The 26,827-nt window shown below is 33.8% G+C and overlaps 1 protein-coding gene across 1 annotated transcript in view; it reads right to left on the bottom strand.

Annotated features, from left to right (window-relative positions):
- Positions 1-461: 461 nt before the first annotated feature.
- The window catches only part of CRISPLD1 (cysteine rich secretory protein LCCL domain containing 1), a 45,168-nt gene continuing 18,802 nt past the window's right edge, over positions 462-26,827 (bottom strand). Inside the window, exons 3-15 of the mRNA XM_059042842.2 lie at positions 18,862-18,980; positions 18,379-18,511; positions 17,230-17,345; positions 16,357-16,457; positions 14,551-14,691; positions 14,317-14,377; positions 14,141-14,207; positions 13,812-13,942; positions 12,083-12,126; positions 11,917-11,989; positions 8,800-8,875; positions 4,916-5,046; positions 462-1,956 (exon numbers count right to left, since the gene is read on the bottom strand). Of these exons, the coding sequence (XP_058898825.1) occupies positions 1,905-1,956; positions 4,916-5,046; positions 8,800-8,875; positions 11,917-11,989; positions 12,083-12,126; positions 13,812-13,942; positions 14,141-14,207; positions 14,317-14,377; positions 14,551-14,691; positions 16,357-16,457; positions 17,230-17,345; positions 18,379-18,511; positions 18,862-18,980 (1,245 nt within the window). The 3' untranslated portion in view covers positions 462-1,904. The remainder of the gene's footprint in view (positions 1,957-4,915; positions 5,047-8,799; positions 8,876-11,916; positions 11,990-12,082; positions 12,127-13,811; positions 13,943-14,140; positions 14,208-14,316; positions 14,378-14,550; positions 14,692-16,356; positions 16,458-17,229; positions 17,346-18,378; positions 18,512-18,861; positions 18,981-26,827) is intronic.

Raw genomic sequence — 26,827 nt, 5'->3', positions numbered from 1 at the left:
TGGAAGAGAGTAATTCCAGTGTAAATTAATGATGCACTGAAAAAGAATGGAGAGGAACAAAATGAAAAGGCTCCACTTGGAGACATTGTGATAGTACAGAAAACTGAGGATGAATAGCTAAACGAGAGACAAATATAACAATCCTTATACTGACTGAATTAATGGGGTGTCCCTACTCGGGGTGGGGGAAGGAGTGAGGAACATAAGATGAATCTCACTATATGTGTTTACATTTCAATCACAGTATTTAAGAAGGTGTATGTGTCTTTTGGAAAAAAATATGATCCCACAAAATTTGCTTTAAGTTTTGACATTTTTAATATATAAATGGTTACTTTTTGATTACCTACATTTTGAACCAATTCCCAGCCAATACTTGATAACTGATCATGATGTTAGTTTCTTCACCATTTGCCTCTCCAGCAGCTGTTTATGTGAGCCCCTCTTTTCTTTCCTTTTTTGGTAAGATCCAGATCTCTTGCTTTCTCTGATCCCTCCTGTAATTTATCTCTCTTTTATCTGTTCCTAAACACCTACTCATTTCCTTTCTAAAAATATTTGAAGTATTTGTTGCCAATTTTTCATAATCATTTTGTATCTTTCAGATTCCTTCCTTCTAATTTATAAATAAATCTCACTTTTTTGGAATTTCCCTTAATATAATTGTTTCTAAATATATGATTGTCTGTCCCCTCCTTCACAAACAAATAACTAAATAATCAGGGTGACTCTGCAACATCTGATATAAGGAGTGTTGTTTAGATTAATGTCAAAACCCAAATTCAAAAGACTTACAATAATTTTGTTAACTGAAAATGATTTCTAAATCAAAATAAGGGGACTAAAAAAATACTTTGAAACATGATTAATTTTAATATGTTTACAAGGAAAGAGTAAATTCACCAGCAGAAAAAAAATTACCAAAATTAACATTTTACAGTTTTTTAGTCTTAAAGCACAATACATTTTTCATACAAATATATCACCATTATAGATATCATAATATGGCAACATTTATACACAAGGCCATTTACCATTAAGAAAATCAGTGGCAATGGTGATGCAATACATCAGTTCATGTTTGTTAAACTTTTTGCTATTATACTTCCTGGCCCGCAGGAGTATTTGCCAGGATACAATATAAATGTGTGACCTCAGTTTGAACAACACATAGAAAGCTCTGGTTGCCCACGCTTAATCCTATATTTATTATATGATCACTAGAAATGTTTTCGTACCACTACTCTTGACGTAATTCCATTTACTATTAAGACCGTTCCCAAGAAATCAAACATTTTCACAGATTCACTTGGATATTAAGGAATTATTTTATACAAAATAAGTGCAATATCAGGACTTAATATTCTATATGCCTAAACTTAATAAAAGAGAAAAATTATACAGGTATTATGTGGAAAATAATTTGATATTATATGGAGTAGGTAATCATAGCATTGAGCTTGGGAAAATGCAGGATGTGTTTTTTTCATTTTTAGAGTTACTATTTTTATTATTGTTTTTAAATGCACCAGATGATTTTCTGAGGAACATTCACATTCAATGTTTAGTGTCATTTTACTAGTGGCATATACAAAGCACCATATAATATAACATATGAAATGTAGAACAATTATGACTATGTAATACTGTAGAAATAACTGCTAAGAAAATATAGCAATATTTAACACAGGATTTCTAAAACCATTACATATTCATTACTTTTCCCTAAACTAACAATGTCCCATGTTTTATTTTATAGATGTAGTCTATCACAATTTATATGCATTTGACACTCATGGGGGGGTTGAAAATAGTTGATATCTTCTGTACAGTAATGTTACAGTTTTATACAAACTTCAGAAATATGGCATTTGGAATAGTGTTCCTCCTCCAACTGTTCCATTTCACACAACAGCAAATACTCTGAATGCCTTTCCTCCTGGAGGATTCTGTAAACTGCAAAAAATACACAAAGTGTATTGATGTCATCTCCATATATAGTCCTTCAAACAAATCATGCTTTCTTATGACAGTCAAGAAAGCAGCTCTATGAATCCAGATGGTCAACTTTCTTAGACTGCTATAATTTATAGTTATTGGAAAGCTTGAGTGAGGATGACATAATTCTTAAAATCTTGGTTGTACACAAGTTTACTAAAAACTTTTAAGGTGCATAGTGGTAGTAATAGTACTTTATACAGAACGTTATAGATTCCAGGTCATGTTTTCATATATTAGCACCTTTAGTTCCAATAAAGTAGAGTTAAGTGGCTCTTATGCCATTTTACTGGGGAAATACTAAGATACAGGTTTACAACTGACCGGCATGGTTAAAAGCTAACTGCAAGTTAAAGAGATGGAGATACTTAAGAGATACTCTGGAATACTAACTTATTATTCCCTAAGTCTGACAAAATTTAAATTACATAGCTAGCAAACTTATTAATATTGTAACATCTGTGCTTTCAAAAAATCTTAGTGAGGAAATTTAATGGTCAAATCTGGAAGGTCCTAGGTATTTCTTCACTGAAATGGAAACACACACACACACACACAGAGCACTCAATCTCATTTCAGAAGTACTTTATTTTATTTTATTTTATTTATTTATTTATTTTTTTGTGGTGTGCGGGCCTCATTGTTGTGGCCTCTCCCGTTGCGGAGCACAGGCTCCTGACGCTCAGGCTCAGCGGCCATGGCTCACGGGCCCAGCCGCTCCGCGGCATGTGGGATCTTCCCAGACCGGGGCACGAACCCGTGTCCCCTGCATCGGCAGGCGGATTCTCAACCACTGCGCCACCAGGGAAGCCCCAGAAGTATTTTAAAACAGAACTTTAAAGCAATGCAAAATCATTCCTTTTACTCTTTATTTAATTATTTCTATTTTATTTGACAATATTAATCAAGGTATGTTTTGCTTAAATGCCTCAAGTTAAAACTGGTTGATAATGGCATTAATCATTATTTATTCTAATCAAATGTAAACTATTGAAGTCCATATTTTTGCATAAAGTATTATTTTCTTAATAATACAATAAAAGCTTTTAGAGATAAACACAAATGCTAAGAGAGAGACAAAGTGCAATTTGTTTTATATATTTATTCATGTGTAAGAAAAGAAAGGAGAGAATTTTAGAATGAAGAAGAGATGAGAATGTCACAAGTGTACACACACAACATTACATAATAAACACACACATATACACAAGCCAGATTTTTCATACAAGCAGACGGCTAATTGAAAGCCATTTTTATTTGTAGGAAACAAACTGACAAAGTGCCCTGGAAAGTGTCTTTTTACACAGTGATACACCGGAAAAATACATATTTTTGAACTTACAGAACTAGTTCTGAATCTGAGCTCTGAGACTGACTAGTTATATGACCTTGGGCATATCATTTAACCTTTCTGAACGTCAGTTAACATGTCTGTAAATTAGGGTTTATAGAACCGACTTTGTAAGGTTATTGGTAGAGCTGAGTTAATATACTTAAAGGGCCCTCCAGAAAGGGCCCTCTGGAAAATTCATAGTAGATGTTCAAAAATAATTATTATTCTCAGTTTTCTTAGGATATCATCTACCTTATAGGTTTAAAATAAATTTAAGAAATATGACAGGTAAATGAAGCCACATTACTAAGTTTAGCTTATAAAACTGCATATCATACTCTATAACTCAATCTACTTTATATATTGTGTCTTTCATATATATATATATACATATATATATAGAGAGAGAGACAGACAGACAGACAGACAGACAGACATACAGAGGGACAGAGAGAGAGAGAAGGAGAGAGATGGGGGAAGGGTGTGGGGAGCGAGCTCTGTGTGTTTGTTTACATTTCAGTGAAGAAATTCTTAGGATCTTACAGGTTCGACCATTAAATTTCCTCACTAAATTTTTTTTAGATGTTAAAAATATTACTAAGTATGATGGCAATGCAATTTAAATTTTTTCAGACTTAAGAAACGCTAAGTTAGTACTCTACGGCATTGCTATGAGCCAGCTAAGCCAGGTTGTGGAGAAGTCACCTCCTTAACAATGGCCTCCTGATACAGTCTCATCTGAAAATAGATGCTAAATACAAAGCTGTCATTTTATGAAGATGGCACCCAGATGCTTATGTGGAAGGCAATCTAGGGATCCTGCATGGCACATCCTTTGGTGTCCTTTACAGAAACTTTACCATATGTGCAAACCCTCCACCGGCACTTTTGAAGAACCTCGTAAATGTTTAAAAGTTAGGGATTTATCTGTATCTATACAAAATACATGGGACTTAATATTACTTCCCCAAATAACAATGATTTTAAAAATCACTACAGGTTTTTTTTCTCTTAACTTTTATTATTACTTGATAAGGTAAGTCACATGAATTTTCTCAAACCACTGAAATATATAATACTAATGAGCCAAATACCAGATGACCTGAAAGGGTTCATTTACATCATACTAGGCATCGAAATTCCAATCAAAAAGAGAATTTGGTTCCAGGGAAAATCAGACTCCTTGTTTTGGTCAAATACTTTGTCAGATAACTGCATTAGAGAAATATTCAGTGCCTCGCTCACCTAGAAAGAGTTACATGTAAAAACTAATCTAGAAAATCCAAGAGGGTGAAAGAAATTTCCTTATTATAAGATCAATTAACAAAAGAGTGGTTCTGACTCATAATCCGATTTTCATGTTGATTTTTATAAGCCTGCAGGAGACAGGCATCTCTGGTACTGCAGCTTCTCCCATCCCTGGAAGACCTACTATTACACAGCGTGCGTGCAAAGAAAGCACACTGGCTCAGTCACGAAACCCCAAAGCCATGCTAAGGAAGTTAGTTGTAAAGCCAGCATAATGGGAAAGATGATATATCTAAATACATATATGTTTATAAATATATATATCAATTGATTTACCTTTCTGAGGAGATTCCATTCTGAAAAGAAGCAGTGTAAATCTTTCTTTTGTCCACAGGCATCACGTCAACATAACCCCCGTGATCTTGAACCACGCCAGCATGTACAGCTGCTCTGCAGATACTGGACAGCTGAGGGAACAAGGAAAACACCACCATCATTAGAAAACGTCTGCTGAACTTGTCCGGCCGACTCTTCTATTGGACACAAGGTCGCTGACATCTGTCTCTATGTGGATACCCAGTGAACAGTTACAGGATGATGTTTTGTGCATAAAGGAATGTTTTAAAAGTCACAAAGTTAAAGCCAAGCAAGTCGCACCTGAAGGTAGATCTTAAGGGTGGCTGCAAGGAAAAGATCCCTTCACCAGCTAATCTGTCCAAACAGCAAGCTTTTACTACTCTCCAAGCAATAAAATGTAAATTAGCTCCTTTTATCTCTTCAAGGGCCTATTTATCACTCTTAAATTTCAGCCTTTGCTAGTTTCTACTCCGGTCACTCTGACCAAACGTTCACAGGGGGGATTATCTGGACCTCATTTATACTCAGTTTTGACTTTGAGCAACTCAAACATAGTTCTGTATATCTCTATAGTCCCTTTTCCAAAATACAGGCATACATTAAATGAGGAGGTTTATCCTATTAGATAATATAACCTATGTAGAGAAAACTTGCCCAAAAGAATAAGCCCAAGAAGAAACAAAGATGAAGAAAAATCATCGCTTCTACCTAGATTTGCAATGTACATCACTCTGGTTTGAATGGTCTGACATGAGGTACTAAGAAAGTTCTATTTTTGCATTGTACCAGTTATATAATCTGAATTGAATGGAATTTCTATAAAAGAGAAAATTGTTTCAGGTCCAACAAACACTTTCCATTTTTTTAACACGACTGAGTTCTAGAAGTCAATGCTTTTCTTGTGGCCAATTAAAGTCTTCTGTAGATTTTGACAACTGCTTTCATCCAAATGTTCTACCAAAATTTGTCAATAGCTGAGTATAGCCTGACAAAATCCTACAAAATGAAACGCTTGAACTGTTTCAGTATAAAGCAATCTACCCCATATCCCGATGGGTCTTTTCTGAACCCACTGGTGTATTCTTTTCTTATCTCTATGCACATGTGAGTGACTTAATGTGCTTTTTTAAGTTCACATAAGCATGTGCATCTTACGTGACCTTGCTTTATTACTGTGCTCTGAACTCTGTGGCATCAGTCAGTATTTATTAGATCAGAGAGACCAAATGCCAAGCTGTCTAATACTTTTCATGCTTTTGCTATATCACAAAATACCATACATCCAAAACCCCATATCCTTACTCTGAGGACACATTTTATTCACCACTTAAAGTCCCTCACTGAATTAATATTTGTGTCTGATATGGTTCATAAACGATGGAATTAAAAATAACTGTACACTTTTCAGTATTTATCCTGTTCTGTTAAAAGGTTATCATCAGCATTTTCCCCAAGGCAATAAAAGTGCTTAGATATAACATTCACTAAATGCAAGCACTTAATATGGTTTGAAACTATTGTTTTGCCCATAACTATGCAGTCAGCAGGCATTACGATTTGAGTTCAAAGGTCAGAAAAGATTTTCTTTTCCTACCCGCACTGTATTAAGAACTAATATACCACGAAAAGAAAAAACTATATCTGTGAAAACAGTGGAACATTTTTAATGAATGCAGAAATTAATTTTGTCTGTCATAAATGAGAAATAAAAGCTCAAAGCAATAGGATGTACAAGTTGTAACTCTATAAATGGAAAGAGAGAAAGAGAGAAAGAGAGAAAGATGGGGGAGAGAGGGAGATTGATAGATTGTTCCTCATTTTTCCATATCTTGTATTTAAATAGATAATGTATTTTGTAAGGGATGGGAAGATTGCTTAATTAATGGCTGAATCTGATTTTGTACTTAGCACACACAAAATATATATTTCCAACTTGTTCTACATAGTAATACAAAATTTCTTACCCATTTCACTGAGTTAGAAAGATAAAAATGATCTCAGGATATAAGTTCTAATAAAACCTGAACTCTAGCAAAGAGGTGGCTTATAGATACAGAAGTGTATAGGATATTTTGAAAGATTTTCACCAGATGTGAATAAAATTAAGTTTTTTTTACTTAAAGGGACAACCTGGGAAGAATGATTTCTTTGGAAATCTCTGATGATTCTAGATTTCCTCATTCATATATATTTATTAATTTTTTTTAAACAAACATTTATGTTTCAAGGTGTTTGCCAAATGTCTGATATCACTGCGTGCTCTAAGTTCTGTTAAAGCAGGAACTAGGCCTGTCTTGTTCACAGCTTGGCACATGTAAAATTGTTGATGAAAAAACAATGCAGCTGCTGCCTTCAAGAAACTTTAAAATTAATAAAAGAGGTGGGGAAACAATCATAATGCCTAACAGAATCAGTTAAGTGCTAAATAAAAGGAAAAAACAAAGTAATAGGGTTAAAGAAAAGCAACACCGGGCTTCCCTGGTGGTCCAGTGGTTAAGAATCTGCCTGCCAATGCAGGGGACACGGGTTCGAGCCCTGGTCCAGGAAGATCCCACATGCCGCGGAGCAACTAAGCCCGTGCACCACAACTACTGAGCCTGAGCTCTAGAGCCCGCAAGCCAAAACTACTGACCCCGCGTGCCACAACCACTGAAGCCTGCGTGCCTAGAGCCCATGCTCTGCAACAAGAGGAGCCACGACAATAAGCCCGTGCACCACAACAAAGAGTAGCCTCCACTCGCCACAAGAGAAAGCCCATGCACAGCAACAAAGACCCAACGCAGCCAAAAAATTTTTTTAAATAAATAAATTTATTTTTTTTAAAAAAGAAAAGCAACACCATACTTGGGTTAGGAGAACCAGTAATACACTTCACAGAGAAAGTGGCAATAATTCAGAAGGTAAAGAATAACCATGATGTTCACAGAAAAATTAGAAAAAGCATGTTTTCAGAGACAAGAAGATAAGCACAAATTGTGAGGACTACCAAATTAAGATACCAACAGGACATTGAAATTGCAGATAAGAATACTGCAAACCTGGAGCTGGGAGAGAGACTTAGATTTGGAGGATAATTTTAAAGGTAAAGCTGAACTGAAAAAAAACCCAAAAAAACCTGAACCCGAAATGAATTCACCAAGTGGTGGTAATACCCACATTTCAGGACTCTTCATAATCGTATCTCCATAGTATTCTACTGAATAAGTACATCAAGAATATATGTCTTAAATTTCTTTTGGAACTCTTTGGATTAGATGTTGATAGTGGTTTCCAAATGTCTGACACATAAAATCTAAACTTATCAGCTTGTATTTAGACTCCAATTACATGTTTCAAGAGCCGGATCCATCACAGCTAATCTTCCTGGTCCAACCCCAGTCCTGGCATCCATTACAATACACCCTTCAACCGGTTTCCTTTTGTATGTATTTTAATGATTACCTGTTTTTGATTCTATGTTACTTGCTAAATGCCCATTTGGCAGTGGAGATATTGTTCATACTTTTGACAAACTCTTAATTATCCAGTTTATACTTCAAGTACTGAAGAACCAAAAGGAAGGTTAAAGAAAAGTAAAATGCTTTTTCCTTCCCAAGGATGCATCCAAGCTATTTCATTTAGTATCTGATATAAGAGATATAGATAGGATATGAAGAAAAATTTAGTCAAGATAAATGATTATGCATGCATATTTGCATATAGATATTTAGTTTTTAGTGTTACTGATGATTGACCTTTCTGAGAATATGTATATCAACAAAGAATCTGTTCCTTTTTCTGTATATAAATGTACATATATACATTTAAACAGGTGTGCATGCATATAGATAGATACTGAGAGCTGCATAAATTAGGATACTTACATCAGAATAAATTCGAGTTCCAATTACACGAGCATAATGTGGATTTGCCTGCATACAGTTCCGAGGACAGTATACTCTAAAAAATAAATATATACTTACAAATATTAAGTAGCTGGTTATTTCAGTCTTTCTTATTAGTAAGATCATAGACATGCATACACAAAAGTAAATTCAGCATTCTAAATCCTACTCATTTTTTATTGAAGTATAGCTGATGTACAATATTATATAAGTTACAGGTAGGCAATATGGTGATTTACAGTTTTTAAAGGTTATACTCCATTTATAGTTAGTATAAAATATTGGCTATATTCTGTGTTTTACAATATATCCTTGCAGCGTATTTTATACCTAATAGTTTGCACCTCTTAATCGTCTACCCCTATCTTGTCCCTCCCCACTTCCCCCTCCCCACTGGTAACCACCAGTTTGTTCTCTGTACCTGTGAGCCTGTTTCTTTCTTGTTATATTCACTAGTTTGTTGTATTTTTTTTAGATTCCATATATAAGTGATATCATAAAGTATTTGTGTTACTCTATCTTATTTCACTTAGCATAATGGCCTCCAAGTCCATCCATGTTGTTGCAAATGGCAAAATTTCATTCTTTTTTATGATTGAGTAGCATTCCAGTGTATATATACACATTTTTTCCTTCTGAAATAAATAGGTCAATTATACAATCCTGGAAGTAAGCACAATTGGTTCTGCTTACTTTACCTACTTCCAGCTTTGGCACAGATGTGTTTCTTTTCTCTTTCTTTTTCTTTAAAAAAAAAAAAAAACGCTTAGCCAGGAAGCTTTCTAATTGGGGGATTCAAAGCTGAAAGAAACATCAGGAAGTATCTCTCTCTCAGTATCTGGGAATTTGGTACCCAATATGACTGCAGAATTTAGTAAACATATAACTTGGAAAAACTGAATCATTGTCTGCCACAGACATCTCATAGTTTCTTTTCTCTATGTTCACATCTTTGGTATCTCATCCAATTTCATGGCTTTGATTATCATCTATAAACTACTGATTTCCAAATTTATATCTCTAGTTGAGACCTCTTCTCTTAATTCTAAATTTGTATGTCCTACTGCTTATTGAATATCTCCACGTAGACCTAATAAATATCTCAAATTTAGCATGTTTGAAAACAAACTCCTAATCTTCTCATCCAGTCAGCAAATATCTTCTTTCTGTAGGCTTCCTACAATAAATGTCAACTCCATTATTCAGGTGCTCAGGCCCCAAAAAAACCCTTTATTCTATCCTTAACTCCCTTCCTTACCTCAACCTTATATTCAACCCAATTTCCATTCGTTGTACACTGAAATAAAATCAGAGCATCCTTAAGCACCTCAATCACGGTAACTCTGGGCTCTATCTTCCAACATCTAGCTCACTGCAATAGGCTCCCCTATGATCTCCCTGCTTCCTATTTTGCCCCCTCCAATCTATTTTGCCACACATTTACACTGAAGAATACAAGTCTAATCATATCATTGCTCTGCTCCAAATATTCTAGTGGCTTTCCATCTAATTCAGAACAAGTGACAGCATCCTTATAATAGCCAATAAGCCCTGAGTATTCTGTCTTCCCATTACCTCTCTGACATTATATCCTACCCCTCTTTCACTTTCTCACCCAGCTCCTGTCACACTGGCCTAATGGTTATTCTTCAAACATACAGAATAATCTCATCCTCGGGGCCTTTGAGTTTATCTTTCTCTCTGCAAGGAATGTTCTTTCTCCAGATAGCCTACTCCCTTCCTGATACTTTAGCTCCTTTTTTCAAAGTTTCCAAAAGTTCTTTTCTTTAAACGTAGGGTCCAATTATCAGTGTTCAGTCAGTCACATGATATTTTAAAAAATTCACTCCCAGAGTTTAAGAAACTGCCAAGTGGCACTTATTTAAATTGATTGGCTCTTCTGAATTCACACACACACACACAAGTACACACACTCATACACTAAAAGGAAATCAAAGCTAAGACTGGAAAAAACATAATTCATTCTACACAGTAAATCAGGGTCTCAACAAAATGACTATATGAAAATCATTGTTTGATAAAAGTATCAATTATTTTCCTAAAAGTATTCTTAAAAACAAAACCCAAAACTTCATTGCAACTACCTTTACCAATTGAAGCAGATCTTCCTCAACACAGTTTTTAAGAAATGGCTACATTTCTTATTTAAATTTCATATTCCTAAAATTTGTATAACACAGTACAGTTTAGCATCTAAACCAGAACACTTAAATATAAGTAATAAATGAATAAGTTTTTATAACTTTGAATTAAAGGGTTGGTTTTTATAAAAGATGTCTTCTGTAGGAAGAAGGGTGTCCCCATCGACTATAAAATTTTATTTTTGCATTTGAGAACTGCTGTGCATTCATTGCCCACCCTATGGCCATAAAACCAGCTGTTCTGCCCTTAGGATCATGCTGTGCATGCTCTACCTTAACCATATTTAGCACTTGGTCTGTGGAAGGCCAAGATCAGTAGATTCAAACTGAGTTCATTTCTACGTAGGTAAGTTCAGGTCAAAGAAAGACTGCAGGAGCTTTTCGCTTGTCTGAGTTCTAGTCTCTGGTTTTAACACCTTGTTATATATCTGTGAGAATGTAGATAGTGATCTAGTAAACATTCCTTCATCTACAACTTCCGTTATGCTTTGAATAAAAATGCTGACACATTTTAACAGTACCTGCCTTACATCTAATCATAGGGAAAGGGGCTGCTTGGCCCTGATGTAATCCATTAAAGAGTCATGCAATGACCAGACAAGTGCCTGACATGTGTAACTTGTAACTTAATGGGTGGCCAAGCCTCATAATGCTGTAGGGGAATGAACATGTGATTCTTTCTTCTAAATGCTAAAATAAAGATTTTCATAGAGACAAAAAAAAAAAAAAACCCACATTTTTTGGAGAAAGTACACCAGGAGTGCCTAGAGTACATGCAGTTTGTGGTGTCCATTGCTCCCTGCTGCTAGCAGTTCAAGATCATACATCTTCTGAGTCCTAGAGACACCAGAATCTCAGGCAAAAGCAGTTATCCAGGGTAAAAGGCCCCCTGTTCACAGGTTAAAAACGAAGGAGAAAATCTAGAAAACAGTACCTTGGGCAATGTGAAGCAGGCTTATGAAAAGGACAGAGCTGTTCCACAGTTGTTTCACAAGTGACAGCCTGAACTGAAGAATTCAAACACAAAACAATAAGCAAACCCTTTAGAAAGAATAATGTGCAACAGAGTGGTAAGAAAATAAGACAAAGAAAGTGCTAACCTGTTACTTTAGAGACTGTGAAGGAATTAGCAGACTGATACTTGCTGAAGATAAAAACATAAAAATTTCAATCATCAACATCTTACATGAATCACCATCAACTCTTATATTTTTTAAGTCTATGAATATTTAATTTTTTCTTAAACGTTCTTATTTAAATACCTAGACATGTAGCAGTATAAGAATTAATCATCTGTCTTATGCTAAGTTCATATTACCTTCAAGTATGAGCCAAATAAATACCATTCTTGATATCAGAGAAAGATCTCTTTTCATTATCAATCTCAAAAACTTATACATACTAGCATAAAATAATACACATTTGTATCTATATATTTGTTTCCTATTAAAATTAAAACTCTCAATATACTCATTCCCTGTTACCACAGAACCAATTTAATCTTTCAAAACAGTCAATACAAGGCAGTGTAAAAAGACTACTAAATAATAAGTACCTTAAAGGAATATGCATCATTCATTTTTTTGGTCCCCCTAGTAGCTAGTAAAATGTCTACAATAAATGAATGAATTCCTCCTTACATGTTTTATTAAAAAGCAAGAATATAAGAATAGGTATTTTAATTGGTTTATCTATACCCAGGCTTTCATAAAAAACATCTATTGCAAAAGGTAATGCTTATTTGTGATGGTACTTTAATATGACACACACACGTTTCAAGAGAGTTTATATAATAAACAATTAAAAAAACAAAAGAAAAAAGGTAAATAATAGGAAATAAATATTCTTTAATGCAACACCCAATGTTTGGCTTACCAAAGCTAAAAACTAATATTTATTATTTATTTAAGATAAGTATTTGCTGGGTGAATAAATTAATCAATAAGTGTTTCTGTAAAACTTTTACTTAAGAGATTAATCACTAATGGCTAAAAACCACACATCAGGCCTTTGAATAAAACTGTATACAGAGGGAATCATTCCACCAATTTACAAGGATTCTTAACAAATTCTTTCTTATCATTATGAATTCCATACTGTGGAGTTTCATGCAATTGTTCAGTTACAAAGGAAGGGAGACTACCATATTTCCTAAGAAGAGGCATTCCATTATGAGGTTCAATAATGTCTATTATTTTACATAGGAGAAAGAGAAACTACAAAGATATTTCAAAAGCCTACATTTTTCTACTTTCTATAGAGTGTATATGAAAATATGTTGTTTTATAATAATACATTTAGTATATTTAATATGACAAACATTTCAAAAGTTAATCAATGCTTTTATTTGGGGTCACATTACATTTTAACAGACAAAAGAAAGGTGACATAGTGCACTACATATTTAGAGGCTTTGCAAAATGCTCTTTTACCTAGTAATCTATCTTATTAACAAAGTTACTGTTGCATGAAATAAATAATTCTCCCAAACAGGGCAGGAAGAATATGCAAATCAATTAGCCTTCTCAGGCACTTTTTATCATAGCTGAAAAATGTATTGCTTCACAATGGGAAAAACTATAAATTTGTACATTCTTAATGAAACTAGAAAATTTAGAGTTTTAGCATGATCTTTATAAGCAAAAGGGTTCAACTTTGAATTCAGATACTTTTCCTTCTTTTTGCCCACGGAAATTATGTAGTTGAAATGAACCTTGAAAATTACCTTCTCTCTTTATAAACTAAATTCTTCTATGCTTTGCTCTAAATGAATGTAACTTATTGTTACAACTTAAAATCTCTGGTCCAAAAGATTATTTAGGTACTTACCCAATTGTCTGAACACCATTTCTATTGGATTTGATGAAATAATGTTTTCTTCCTTGTCTAGTGATATCCACCCAACCACCGTCATTGTCTATTATACCATAATGAATTGCAGCTCTACAGATGCTGGATTGCTGGGAGAAAAGGAAGGGATAAAAGGATGTTAAAATGATAAGAATTCTGCATAGGATACAACTCGTTACTATGTATGACTTTAAACAATTCTGAGCAAAATAGCTATACATATATAAATTGTTATTTTTTCCCATTAAAAAATCAAAATATTATATGAAAGGATCCTATCCTCAAATAATGACATTTATAATACTTACCATTTCATAATGTACACTGCCAATAACTTTAGCTTTACTATCCAAACAGCCGGCAGGGCATTCATATCTAAATAAAAGAAAAGGGGAACAAAATTTAGCTTCTCTGAATGTCCATATAAAATGAAAATATTTTTTATATCTTGCCAGTTAATTTTGAGAGTAATCATAAATATTACCTATTGCAGGTTGTGCCTTTGCACTGGTCCCTTAATCTTATTTCGCAAGAAACAATTTGAGCTAAAATTCAGAAAATAATAATAATTTAGATTATGCAACAGCTGCTCTAATTCATCCCATACAGTCTAACGCCAAGTTTTTGCCATTCTAAAAATGTTCAGATTAATAAAATATAGTTGAATATGCCAGCAATGTAAACTTTAAAAGGTTTGTAAATAATGCAGAGATCTTACACATTTGCTGTGTGCTTATGACTTCGTTTCTGTTACTATCATCTGCTATTGTCCGGATGTGGGTGTCAGGGACTTGTGACTGCTGCCGTTCAATTTCATTTGTTTCTTCTTCTTGAGGAGGGTAATAGCTATCTGATCCTTCTGTTAGAGAGAATGGATTTAAGAAATACGAATCCATCTTAAATGTGCACAAATTACCAATGATACACCTTTATATGCCTGTTTAACACTGAAAGCTACTAGAAAAATCAGTACTGTATATTGGCACAAGTTTGGGCTTAAGGTGGTGATCTTACATACTGCATTGGAATAAATAAAACAGATGCATAAACCTTTGAGCCCTTGACTCATTTATGCTAACATTAAATGGAATCATTTCTAAACTTCATTTATATTTTAAAGTGGTATCAATGATTACCTTTCATCATGAGGTCTACACAGTGATCTAATGAAGTCGGGCTTAGTGAATTTGAATTTGTTTTCTCAAATGAAATCATATTTTTAGGAGGATAACACTTAAAATTTTCAAAAGGATCACATTTAAAATTCTGCTGAAAGGAAATTCAGCCTAAGAAGGATTGACATGCCCTTGCTATTTACCACAATATCAGTTTCCATGGAAAGGTTTCTCCTGCAGAAGGAAATTCAATGTGTAGAAATTTAAACTTAACAGTGGAAAATATGCAAACTTTGAATTTAATATTTTTTCCAGGATGGCTTGTATTAAGGGCTTGACAGGGGCACATTTTGGAAATGTGGTTATTTGCATGTATGTCCAAGAATTCAGAATCTAGAAAAAGGAAGTATGAATTCAGAGGAAAGTCAGCTTTAGTAAGACACTGTGGTCATTGACAATGGAGCAAGCAGGTTGGAGGTTTGGGGGATGGAAAACAGACTCAGGCACAAGGATAAAAGCTTTCAGAAATTAAAAATGGCTCATATTACACAGTGAACTATATGCTTACTTCTTGTCTACTTATTATAGCTAGTGAGCACTCAATCATTAAGGAAAAAAAGATATCTGTTTATAAGTACTGAAAAGTGGCTGTATTTACACATATTTCCAAATACACTTGGTCTGCATTAATCTTTATTTAGTCATCATTAAGAACAAAGTAGTACAAGAGGGTAAAAATGTTCACTTGGATGCCCAATAAAAAGCATGACTTTCACAAAGCTTTGTCAGGTAAGTTTTATCTTCATGTGTTACAAAAAGGACATCATATTTATATTTATTTTTGAGGACATCCAGTACATTTGAGACAGTATTTTTTGCAACAGTTTTATAATACTATTATATATATATTTTTTGTTGTTATTTTGGCATGACAAATTGTATACTCTGCAGTAAGAAGCAGAGAATTAGTATAATTCATTGGGCATGGTTCAGTAAGATTCGTGGATAGGTATTTAGGCAAAAACTCTTAAAGTGCTTAAAATAAATTGTGTTATACTGCTAAATTCTTCAGAAATGATGACATTTATGGAAATAATTCTAGTCAACACTATATCAAGATGGCTTTTAAGAATGAAAATATACTTGTCACTCTGGGATAATTTCAAAGTAGAATTAAATGGTTATCTGGAATAATCCTGAAACTTTCCTTTAAATACATGTTGGTATAATAGACTTATTAATATTATAAATTTAAAAAATATTTTAAATGACTTCTAAGTATTTGAAATAGAGTTCTAGAAACTTTTCATGTAATAATTAAATGTGCTTTTGGCTTTCAAACACAAATTAATGCAGAAGTTGGATGAAAATATAAATCAAACTGAATATTACAGCACAATATCACATACCTTTGTAGCACAGATTTTCTCTACAGCCTCCTCCAAAACTAGGTGGGCAAGCAGAACAGGGACGGCCATGTTTGTAGGGGGCATGGCCCCACCAGTTTCCCCTTAAAAAGATAATCCACTCCATTAAGAGGTGGTCTATTTTTTGAGAAACCTCCATACTGTTTTTCCACAGTGGCTGCACTAATTTACATTCCCCCCAACAGTGGACAAGGGTTTCCTCTTCTCTACATCGTCACTAACATTTGTTATTTGTGTTCTTTTTAATGATAGCCATTCTGACAGATGGGAAGCGATATCTCATTGTTACTAAGTTTAAACATACACTGCTACCTCATTCTTTTGAAAATATTCTAAATAATGTGTTATGTATATTGCTAAAAACTGAAAAACCAAACTTCTGCAAAACACTAACCTCTGCTATGGAATATTCATCTATATCCCATTTGTTTTAATAAAAACAGATTTTAGACATAGATTTGACCCTAAGTTCAGTTGTACAATATTTTCAGTGTAATTATTTGAAGGGTCTTTACATAGGTGAAAATACATTTCTCAGTCTATAGCTTCTCATCTCTAATAAACAAAAATTATTAAACATTTACACAATATAGTAGTGCAATAAATAAAACTGAAGCCCTAAAAATATGATTCCTATCTTTACAAAGATTATATTTACAATCTTCATATTCCTTTTAAGCATCAATTTTATGCATCAGGCAACCATAATTGTTGCCATATGACATAAACTCAGTTAAAACAATGCACTTTACTCAATAACACACACTGAAAATAAGGAAAAAAATCAAGAATATAAAGTTATTTTTATGTTGTTAAGAAATACTTACATATGAAAGTAGTGTTTTGTTTACTTACTTTGGGGAATAATTGCACACCAAGTAGACAGCTTTGGGCCAGATCTGCCCCCAGATGTTCATGTTATGGCACAAATTAATGGCACAGCCTATTCTGCTACTTGTTGCCCACACCACCTACATTAGAGAAAAGAAAGGCTCAGAAAAAGTAGGCTGAGATGAAGTAAGACAACAATGTACCTGAGAAAAAATGCATAAAAGTGAACTGGAGAACCAACAGTTACTATTCGAAATGAAATGAGGCAATATCAGAAACAATATTTTTCCTGAGACTTGGGGAAGTACTTAATTTAACTTTAAAAAAAAAAGAGATACACAGGTATATAACTCTACCCAGACATAAGACATAAACATCTTATTTATCACTAAATAATTCAAATGTTACATCCTCACAAACCTAAATGCCGTATTAATTTTTCTGTGAAGAAACGTACCTACCAAATGAACAGAATTTCTCATCTTAAAGCAGAAAGTACCGGAGCAAAAGTTTAGGTGTGCAAATTTCTTATACAATGTGACATTTTCACTGTGCCACTGGCTATAACGGAGTCCAATACTGATCTTACTCTTGTCCCATGCAAAGGCATACAGAACCATTTGCTTTATAGTCACTAATAATCAGTCATAGAAATTCTAGAAACTCAGATCTGTAGTGAGCTTTATCTAGTCAAATCTGACATTTGTTGTTTGATTTAGAAGTTTTAGAACATGTCCAGTACCCAATCCAAACACTGAAAATTTTAAAAAATGATAAATGCTGCACACAGGTGAATACTGAATGTCATGGTAAATAAAACCATATTTTTATTTTTTGAAAATAAAAAAATTGACATCTGAATTTGAAGATGGTAAATTTCTTCCCATTTGCATTTATTGGGGTCATATTAAAGTATTTTATATGTAAAATCATTGAAATAATATTTTTAAGGAAATGTCTGTACTTTTTTGATAATTATTCTTATTGTTTATAAAAATTTGTAAGCCTGTTCTACATAAATCAATATTAATATATTTTTAGTAATCATATAAATGACATAAGGAAGGCAAATGTTCAGTATCCTAAGTTCTCCCATACACACACACAAAATAACTTTGTTAGTTTACATGAACTCAAATTAAATGAATGAAGTGTAATATATCCCAAACATACCTGTGTATAATGAGTACATACAGGACCAGAACATCTGAATGGACAATACGGGTTGCATTCATGTTCATATGGGTAGCTAAAGTCTTTGACTTCATCATACCATGCTTGTACATGAAATGTTGGGGGCCTGTATCTATTTGAAAGAAAATAACCACAAAAATCAAGTAAGGCTGCAGAAAATATAAAACCAAATATTGCCAAAAAGATTGATGAAGTTTGGTAGAGAGGCAGTTTTGTGTAACTTATTAATATCAAATATTTTTGCACTTTACATCACTAATATATCAATTACTTGAAACAAAAATAAGTTTAAAATACTACTGATCATTCTGGTATGATATTTATTTTTTCTTATTTGTCTTGGTGTGACTGCTTGTTTTCCTTCTAGGCACTAAGCCTTTGAAAACTTACAATGACGAATTAGTAAGTATTTCATTTCAAGCTCTTATGTTTTCCGAAACAAGAAGTTGTATTTTAAGCTACCTTCCCCAATGTGCTCCCAAATTCTGTCCAATTGATGGAAGCATGCTTGCAGGTCCATGTTCCCACAAACAGGTTTCAGCCCAGGATTCTGCAGATCTTTCCAGTTCTACATCCCATGTCTACAATTCAAAACAAAAACAAAATACAGACACGAACAGATAATGTATATAGAAAGTTTGGATATTTCTTTAGAATCTAGTGTTACTCAGTTCTTATGTTTTCTCCCTTCTTCTTTGCAAAGTCAGCAACTTAGCCTGGGTTCTCTCCATCTCTCATATAGATTTTTGCACTAGCCTCCTAATTAATCTCCTTTCATCCACCTCTCATCCCTCCAGTCTGCTCTACAAGTGTTTAGAATTACCTAAGTGGACAAAAATACGCTTAAGTGATTCCTCTAACCGCATCCAACAAATCTCTGTATACTGTTCCCTGTCATAAAACATGTTATTCCTTGCTTTTGCTGGCATCGTTTCCTCTGCCTAAGACTTCCTTCTCCCAATTATTTGTCAGACAGGCTCTAACTCTTACTTCACAATCCAGCTTTATGTAATACATTCTTGACACATTTTCAATGCTCTTAGAAGTAAGCTAGTTCCTACTTTGGGCTCTTAAAGCTTTGTTATGCTCCTTTGTTTAGCAGCTATTACACAGCAGTGTTAGTATTCGTCTATGTCACTTTCATGGGACTGTGAGCTGCTCGGGGGCAGTTATTTAACTCACGCTGGTATCTTCCAGCCTATTATCTGTGTCTGCCATATGGCAAGGTGGTTAATAAACATTTGCTCAATACATGAATGGTTAATGAATCTGTATCCTATAAAATAGAAATGCATTTTTGTGTACAAAATTCAACAATATTAATTCATATTTTAAAAATAATTTATAAAGCGATATTTAAAATTATAAAATTATTACTGAAATAATTTCATATGTCCTGGGTTTAATATTCAATTTGTTAATTTGAAAATCAGGCAGTATAGTGAGTGTGGTGGTAAAAACAAAGAGTTGGATAGAACTGGACTCAATATTGGCACAATTACAGGATTCTGGGCATGTTAAGAGGGTAGAAAAATAGTCCTGGAACTAGAAAATGAGGACACAACCTAAGGTGATAGCAGTGAGACTGGAGAAAAGCAGACAGTCTGAAATAATGTTTAGAAATTTAAATTCGTAGAAGTTGATGGATGACTGAAGGTAGGTGGTGAGGGGGAAAACAAAAAAAAGGGTGAAGACTGATGGGGTTACCAAACTGTGAGAAAGAAAAACAGAGAGAGAAATAGATTGTTGTAATAGAAGTGTATGTCTATTCACTTCAATGCATATTTCAAGGGTGATGTGTGAGGTGTCTGTGATACATGCAGTATATATGTCAAGCAGAACGTGGAAATAGATGACTGGGGTTCTGGGGAAAGAAATACACTCTGAAGATATGGATTTTGAAGTTATCCACTCAGAGATGAATTTCTTCAGGAAGATGATACAGAATTAGAAAAGAAATGCCAAGAAAATTCTGGGGTTATCAAAATTGAAGGGGAGAAAAAAACAATGAGTTAGTAAGATGAACCTGGGAAAATGGAATCAGAAAGGTTAATGGAAAACTGAAAGAGGATTAAATTCTAAAAGTGACGGGACAAGAGATTCCAGGAGAAGAGAGTGGGCAATTAAGGTCAAATGTTACAGAGAAGTCAAGGAAGATGAGGTCTGCTAGGTACTAATTCATTGTTACGAGCAATTTCAGATCTGTCCTAGGCAGAAAATCACAGCGCAGAAGGTTAGTAAGTGACTGGTAAGAGAAAGTGGAGGAGACAAGTGGGAGTTACTTTGTTAATACTTTAGAGAGGAAGAAGAAAGATGGACAGAAGCCAAAACAGATTTGATGCCAGGCTCTAGAGGGAATTTTACTTTCTTTGATTTTTAAAGGATGGAAGGAACCTAATCGTGACTATAGGCCAAATGGACAAGACACTAGAAAGAAGCACCAAAAAAAAAAAAAGTATGTGTGGGGAAGGGAAGTTTCTTCACTCTTCATATAATTTTTTTATATTAAACATTCCTCCTCATTCACTTGGGGATCTGAAATACATAAAATCATGCTTTCAAAGCCAAAAAGTAACATGTATACAAAATTAGGGTAAGTAAATTTTTGTTATAGTGCATCTTTATTATCTAGCAAAAACACACACACAAAAAGTGTATTTACATGCCACTAAAAAATTAACAGCAGCAAAAGTATCCGGTTTTCATAAAAACTTGAATTTCACTTTGAATTAATATCAAATGTTCAAGATGACTGATTCTGTGATACAGACGTCCATAAGTATGTATCAGGTAAGCACTTTATTTGCCAAATACAAGCATACTATTAATTAAATTCATGACTTAAGTTAGACCTAATTTTTATAATTACATATTATGTAATATGCAAAGGCATAATTCAACTTGCTGTCATTATATCCCCAGATAAATTAGGTAAGAAGCAAAGAATTTGGCTGAAGTCCCAGAAATGAGTAAGATGCTGATTTCCTTTTGTTTTCAGAAGGTTGGAGAGATGGTCATCTCTCAAAAGCAAACATGTTCCCAAGTAGAGTCCCCTGGAAAGTAAGTTGTCCTTAAGAGACAATCAAATTTTTGTTTTCAATCTTGGAAATCAGGTTCTCATATAATACTTTAGTCATTAGCATAGTGAAACTATACTTATCCATAGGTTTCTAATCTAGCAACATAGCAATCTCATAGTCAAAGAGCAGCTGGGAACCAGAAGAAAAACGTAAACATTCCTAGATGGAAAAAAAAAAAGCCTTGAAACCTTGAAACCACTGAGATGGTTTTAAAACACTCCTCCCACAAAGGGTGGAGTTGAATTCCCTCCCCTTCACTTCAATTTAAGCTAGATAGTGATTCCCTTCCAACAAACAGAATGGCGCTGAGACTTCCCAAGCTAGGTTAGGAAATACAGACTCTATCTGATTCTTTCTCTTTTAAGGACACACATCTTAAAAGACCTGAGTCAACAAATTAGGAGTTCAGCTACCCTAAATAGGTAGCTGAAAAAAATAAGATGGAGAGACCACACAGAGACAGACAGAGATGCAAGAGGAGTTCCCACTGTTTGAGTTTTCCTAGCCCAGTCAAGAGATCTGTGAGTTTGCAAGTCCAGGTCACTGCAAACAAGTGAGAGACCCAGAGCAAGAAACCCCACCAAGAGAGTCCTTAAGACCCTTATTCAAGGTCAATTTAGTCTTGCTTTACACACAATTCTACAACCTTATATGTCAGTTTTTCTTACGAAATTGAAGATGGATCATTTTTAGAGAAGATACACAACCATTTCCAAATTCATAAATATGCTGTATTTCCAAAGTTTGTTTATATATCTGTTGTGTAGAAACTGGAAAAAAAAATCTAAGACATATCATTCAAATGCTTTAAGCTATGTTTTTTAATTTGTAAAATGTATCAGTTGAGATAGAAGGTAACTCAGGTCCCTCTGATTTATCAATTGTTGAGTATATATTATGGATAAGTTGTTTTATAGCATAACTTGTCTTCTATTTAATCCATTAAAAATGGGGGGTGGAGCATATCAAATTAACTATGATAATGTTAAAATAGGGACATACATTATTTTAATATAAGAACTGAGGCAGAGGGCATGCAACTAAAATTTGCTATCAATATTTAATAAATATTAGTTAGTGACAATTTTAAAAGTAATTATTTGAAAAATCTAATCAAGCATTGGTGTATAGGGCAAGTTCAATAATACAAATCAAGGACATTCTTTTTAAACAAATCACTGAAAATATAGCTGTCCTGTAAGAAATACTATCATTTAACATGACAACAGCATGGAATGTATATTTTTATGCTACAACATAATATTTCAGGTTTTAAGCCTGGCAATAATTCATACCCATCCCATTTAAATGCAGGTTACTCTCTATACATTTCTATTTAAATTCTAGATTGCAAATTAAGTCAAGATGGCCTAACCGGCTTCATTTTTTCTCTCTGAACTATTCACCCAGGACTAATTTAAAGCCAAGCCACACTTAAAATTACCATTTCTTTATAGAATGGGTACTTGAGGTGTGCAGAAATAAAAACCACTCTATTTTCCATCTACATAAGTAAGCTGTTCCTTCTGAGAACATAGTAAAGTCTTTAACTTAAGTTTTATTACTAGAAGAAACATTTAGAATACTATTAACATACTTTGTCTCCAGCGACATTTTTCAACCAATTCACCATAGTGGCTCTATCGTTTCCTGTGTGTGTGTCCATAAGAAACCTTAAACCTTGACATAGAACTTTCAAAAGTAAACCTAGAAACATATAGTAGTTTTAGCACTAAAATACTGTTTGTAAAAATCAAAAATTATGCAGCTAGACATGTACAGAAAATTCCACTGACTGCTATCGTTTGTGAAATATGGTGGGTATACACAATTCATATTCCTACCAGAATACTTGTTATCCTTTTATAATAACAGTCAATGACAGTTGCAAATCACTCAGGATTGTAGCTTTTAATAGAGTTAATATTGCTAGCTTACCAGAAGTTGTATCCCTATACATTAGGCAAAAACAGTCATTAGTAATATGACTCTTTCTCTTTGATATTGAGAATAGCTTCCCTCTTAAAAAGGATTAAGTATTTTCAAATATATTTTTTGACTATTGTAAATTTATAGCTCTTTCCAGATTTACATAATTTTAAAATTCATGTCCTGGAAATCACTGACTATTTATAGTGTCAAAATTATTATTGTAGTACATTAAACAACAGTTGAAAGCCAATGTTAGTCACTATGAACTTGTCTGAAGACCATTTTCTTAAAACTGAGGTTTCAAAAAGATTAGTATAAAAAACTAAAGTGAACGGTAGACTATTTTTCAAATAAAAGTCAACATTAATCTGAACTTTTAAATTAATTATTATTATTTTAGATTGCATTAAAGCAGATAAAGTAAAGTTTTGTGATATTATCTGCTTGATGCAAATTTGTGTAATTAGACTCTTCATACATAGATCCTCAAAGATCAGAGGTAGGGATGGAGATAATGGAAATCCCTTTATCCACAAAGGTATTGATATGCACTTCTCGGTGAAGGTATCATGATAATGAGTCTACCAAAGGAAATACGCTAGGTGACACTGAAGCTGTGAAGTAGTTTATTTTATATAGTTAGGTTCAGCAATGAAATAATACATGAGTAAACAAAGAAATTTTAACAGGAAATTGACCAGCATGATCTGATACCTTTAAATGCACAGAGAAATAATCTCCTGACTGGAAACTCTCACATAATTTAATAACTGTTCAGTGTCATTCTAATCAGGGAGAAATGGGATTGCAAGATTTTCTACCATTCTCTAGAAATAATGTTTTAATTCATTATAACTTTTTGCAGAATTGATACAGCTTTACTGGATTTCCAAGATAAATAAAAAATTTAAAAAAAGGTCTTTGACTATCTTACTATTAGGTATCTTAATTAAATGGCAATTAACACCAGTCCATGACACAATTTGCAATTTAATAGGGACTTTTAAAATATGCATTGCTCTCTGGCAAAGTAATAACATCAAAACACAGTGGTGTTGAAAATGCAGTTACGCTGGAAATCCCGATCTAGGCTGAAAGCTCTGTTCTTACCTTCCTACTAAAAATGATAAATAACAATGAAATTCTTTTTAAAAAACTATGTAAGTATTTGCAATAAAATTTGAAAATGAATTCCACAAAGATTTGTCTTTTTAGACATATACATCAGCATACAGAAAACCACCCTCATGTCTCCAAGCCTACCTCAGTTCTGAACAGTCACTGGCTGTCAGAAGTAATGATACCATTCCAGCTTTCCATATATTGAAAATACCTTTGAGTATTGAAAATACTCTTTCCTTAGGGCTATGTCTTCTAGACATATGCAAGCAAGGTCATTAATGATAAGTGTTTCTTTCCTTTTTTTATATAGACAGAGATAAAACTAAGCTTGCACTTGTTCCAGTTATTCAAACTAAGGTTAATTAAAATACATGATACACCCTAGAAGAGTCTTCTTTCCCATTTAAATTGTGTACTTTCAAATTTATCTCTTTGATTATGTCAAGTTTGGCTTCTGTTTCCTTGTCTCTGACATTAGTAAGCTGAAGTAAGTCTCTTCAATTCCTTTTAGCTTTAAAATTCTATTATTTTGTACTTACAGTCTCTTCTAGAGTGCCCCATATTGCTTGTAGAATCCCATGAAAACTTTCAAACATAAAATAATATTTCTGATGACAATAGAGGGTATTTCTTAGCTAAGAAGAAAAAGTTGATTTGTGATTTTCAAGACTGCAAAGCCAAGAAGGTTTCAAATCTTCTAATTATGAGTCTAGAGGAGAACTGTTTCCGAATCACCTCTATTGGGGAAAGTTTTAATATTGTCCAAAACAGAGAAATACAACTGAAAACCTTCCATAAAACTTCCCAGTAAAACGTCAACATAATTGAATACGACAGGAAGATATTCTCAGTAAAAAGTTCAAAATGGGTCTCTCTTCAGCTTAGTCCTGAAAACCCAATGGTAAAATCTTTGAAATAAAGCACAGATTTCCACACATAATTTTTCTACACAGCTAAAAGGAACACCAGGATTTTTCAACCAGCTCATGAATATAGAAGCAGTTGAAGAAAATTAAAGACATATAGAGTTATCTCTTTCTAAACACTACCTTTAAAAGATAATTCTTGTCCTGTCATACCTTCTGGAAAAACAGGTTTGCAAATATCCATCATATGTCACAACATAAATCCCTCCCAAATCACTGTACTTAAACCAGAAAGTGCAATCCCCAAATCTTATGGAATAAGCTGTCAGTGTTATCCTCACAATAGCAATAACTTGATCTCCAGGAAAGAATTTGTTTTTCTATGGAAGTAACACGTTTGACAGTTCACAAAACTTCAGATTCAAATTCCAAAAATAATGCCTCATTATAAAATCTTAGCCACCTTCTTTTCTCCCTGATGGGGGAATTATCAGAACTATAACAAAGAAATAGACATCAATGAAATCAATTAATCAATCATTCAATCTACGCTGAAAGAGTGTATGAGGTTTCTGTGACAAAGTCATCTGGTATAAAAAGCACTATGGAAAACAACAGTAGTACATTCCTTACAACTCAGAAATTACCTCAGGTGTTTAACTTCTGTGCTTCACCTGCTTTGAAAAGACTGTAGTTCCAAGGAAAATGCACGAGGCTCAGATTTCAAAGGGAACACCTGTGTTTCAGGACATAGAGGCTTTGCCAGGTACTGAGAAAGTAGCAGCATTACCTCAGGGCAATGCACATATTAGGGTCTCCTGGAAATTACAGAGATGCATGTGAGGCAGATGCAGCAGAGTTTTACTTAAAATCTACTTCAAAACAAAGCCTTAAAAGTCTTAAAAAAGATAATTTAGGGAATTGCCACTTCCTTTTACTAAAATTAAAATAATTTTTGGAATGGAAATTTAATGTGTGGATAAACTGACAAGATCATTTTAATTAAACTCATTGTTTCACTATTATACAGATAGACCAAACGCATGGTGTAGGGCACATTGTCTTTGTGAGGCAGCCTAGACATTAATTCAACAAAATCCTTACATTTCTACAGAATATCTGCTGATTCATCTCTCATCTCCCTGTCAAGGCCCTCTCAAGTCTGGCTATAACTTACCTACCTCACTTATAACCCACTCCTCAACATGGGTCCTCAACTGCTGGCTCTCTGGAAAGTTAAAGTGCCGGTAAATCATCAGGAGATCTGATACTGACTTGGTAGGTCAGGAGAGAAATCAAAGTTATGACATTTCTAACACTGATGCCAAAACCATACACTGAATACTTCAAGAAGCAAGGTTCTAGTACCTGTCTGTTCATATTTCTCGGCCATTGAATCCATCAGAAATTTTCCCCTACAGGACTGTT

The sequence above is a fragment of the Kogia breviceps genome, chromosome 17 (assembly GCF_026419965.1).
Source record: "Kogia breviceps isolate mKogBre1 chromosome 17, mKogBre1 haplotype 1, whole genome shotgun sequence".
NCBI classification, from domain to species: domain Eukaryota; kingdom Metazoa; phylum Chordata; class Mammalia; order Artiodactyla; family Physeteridae; genus Kogia; species Kogia breviceps.
The sequence above is the reverse complement of the archived record's forward strand: the minus strand, read 5'-3'. Positions and strand labels throughout refer to the sequence as shown.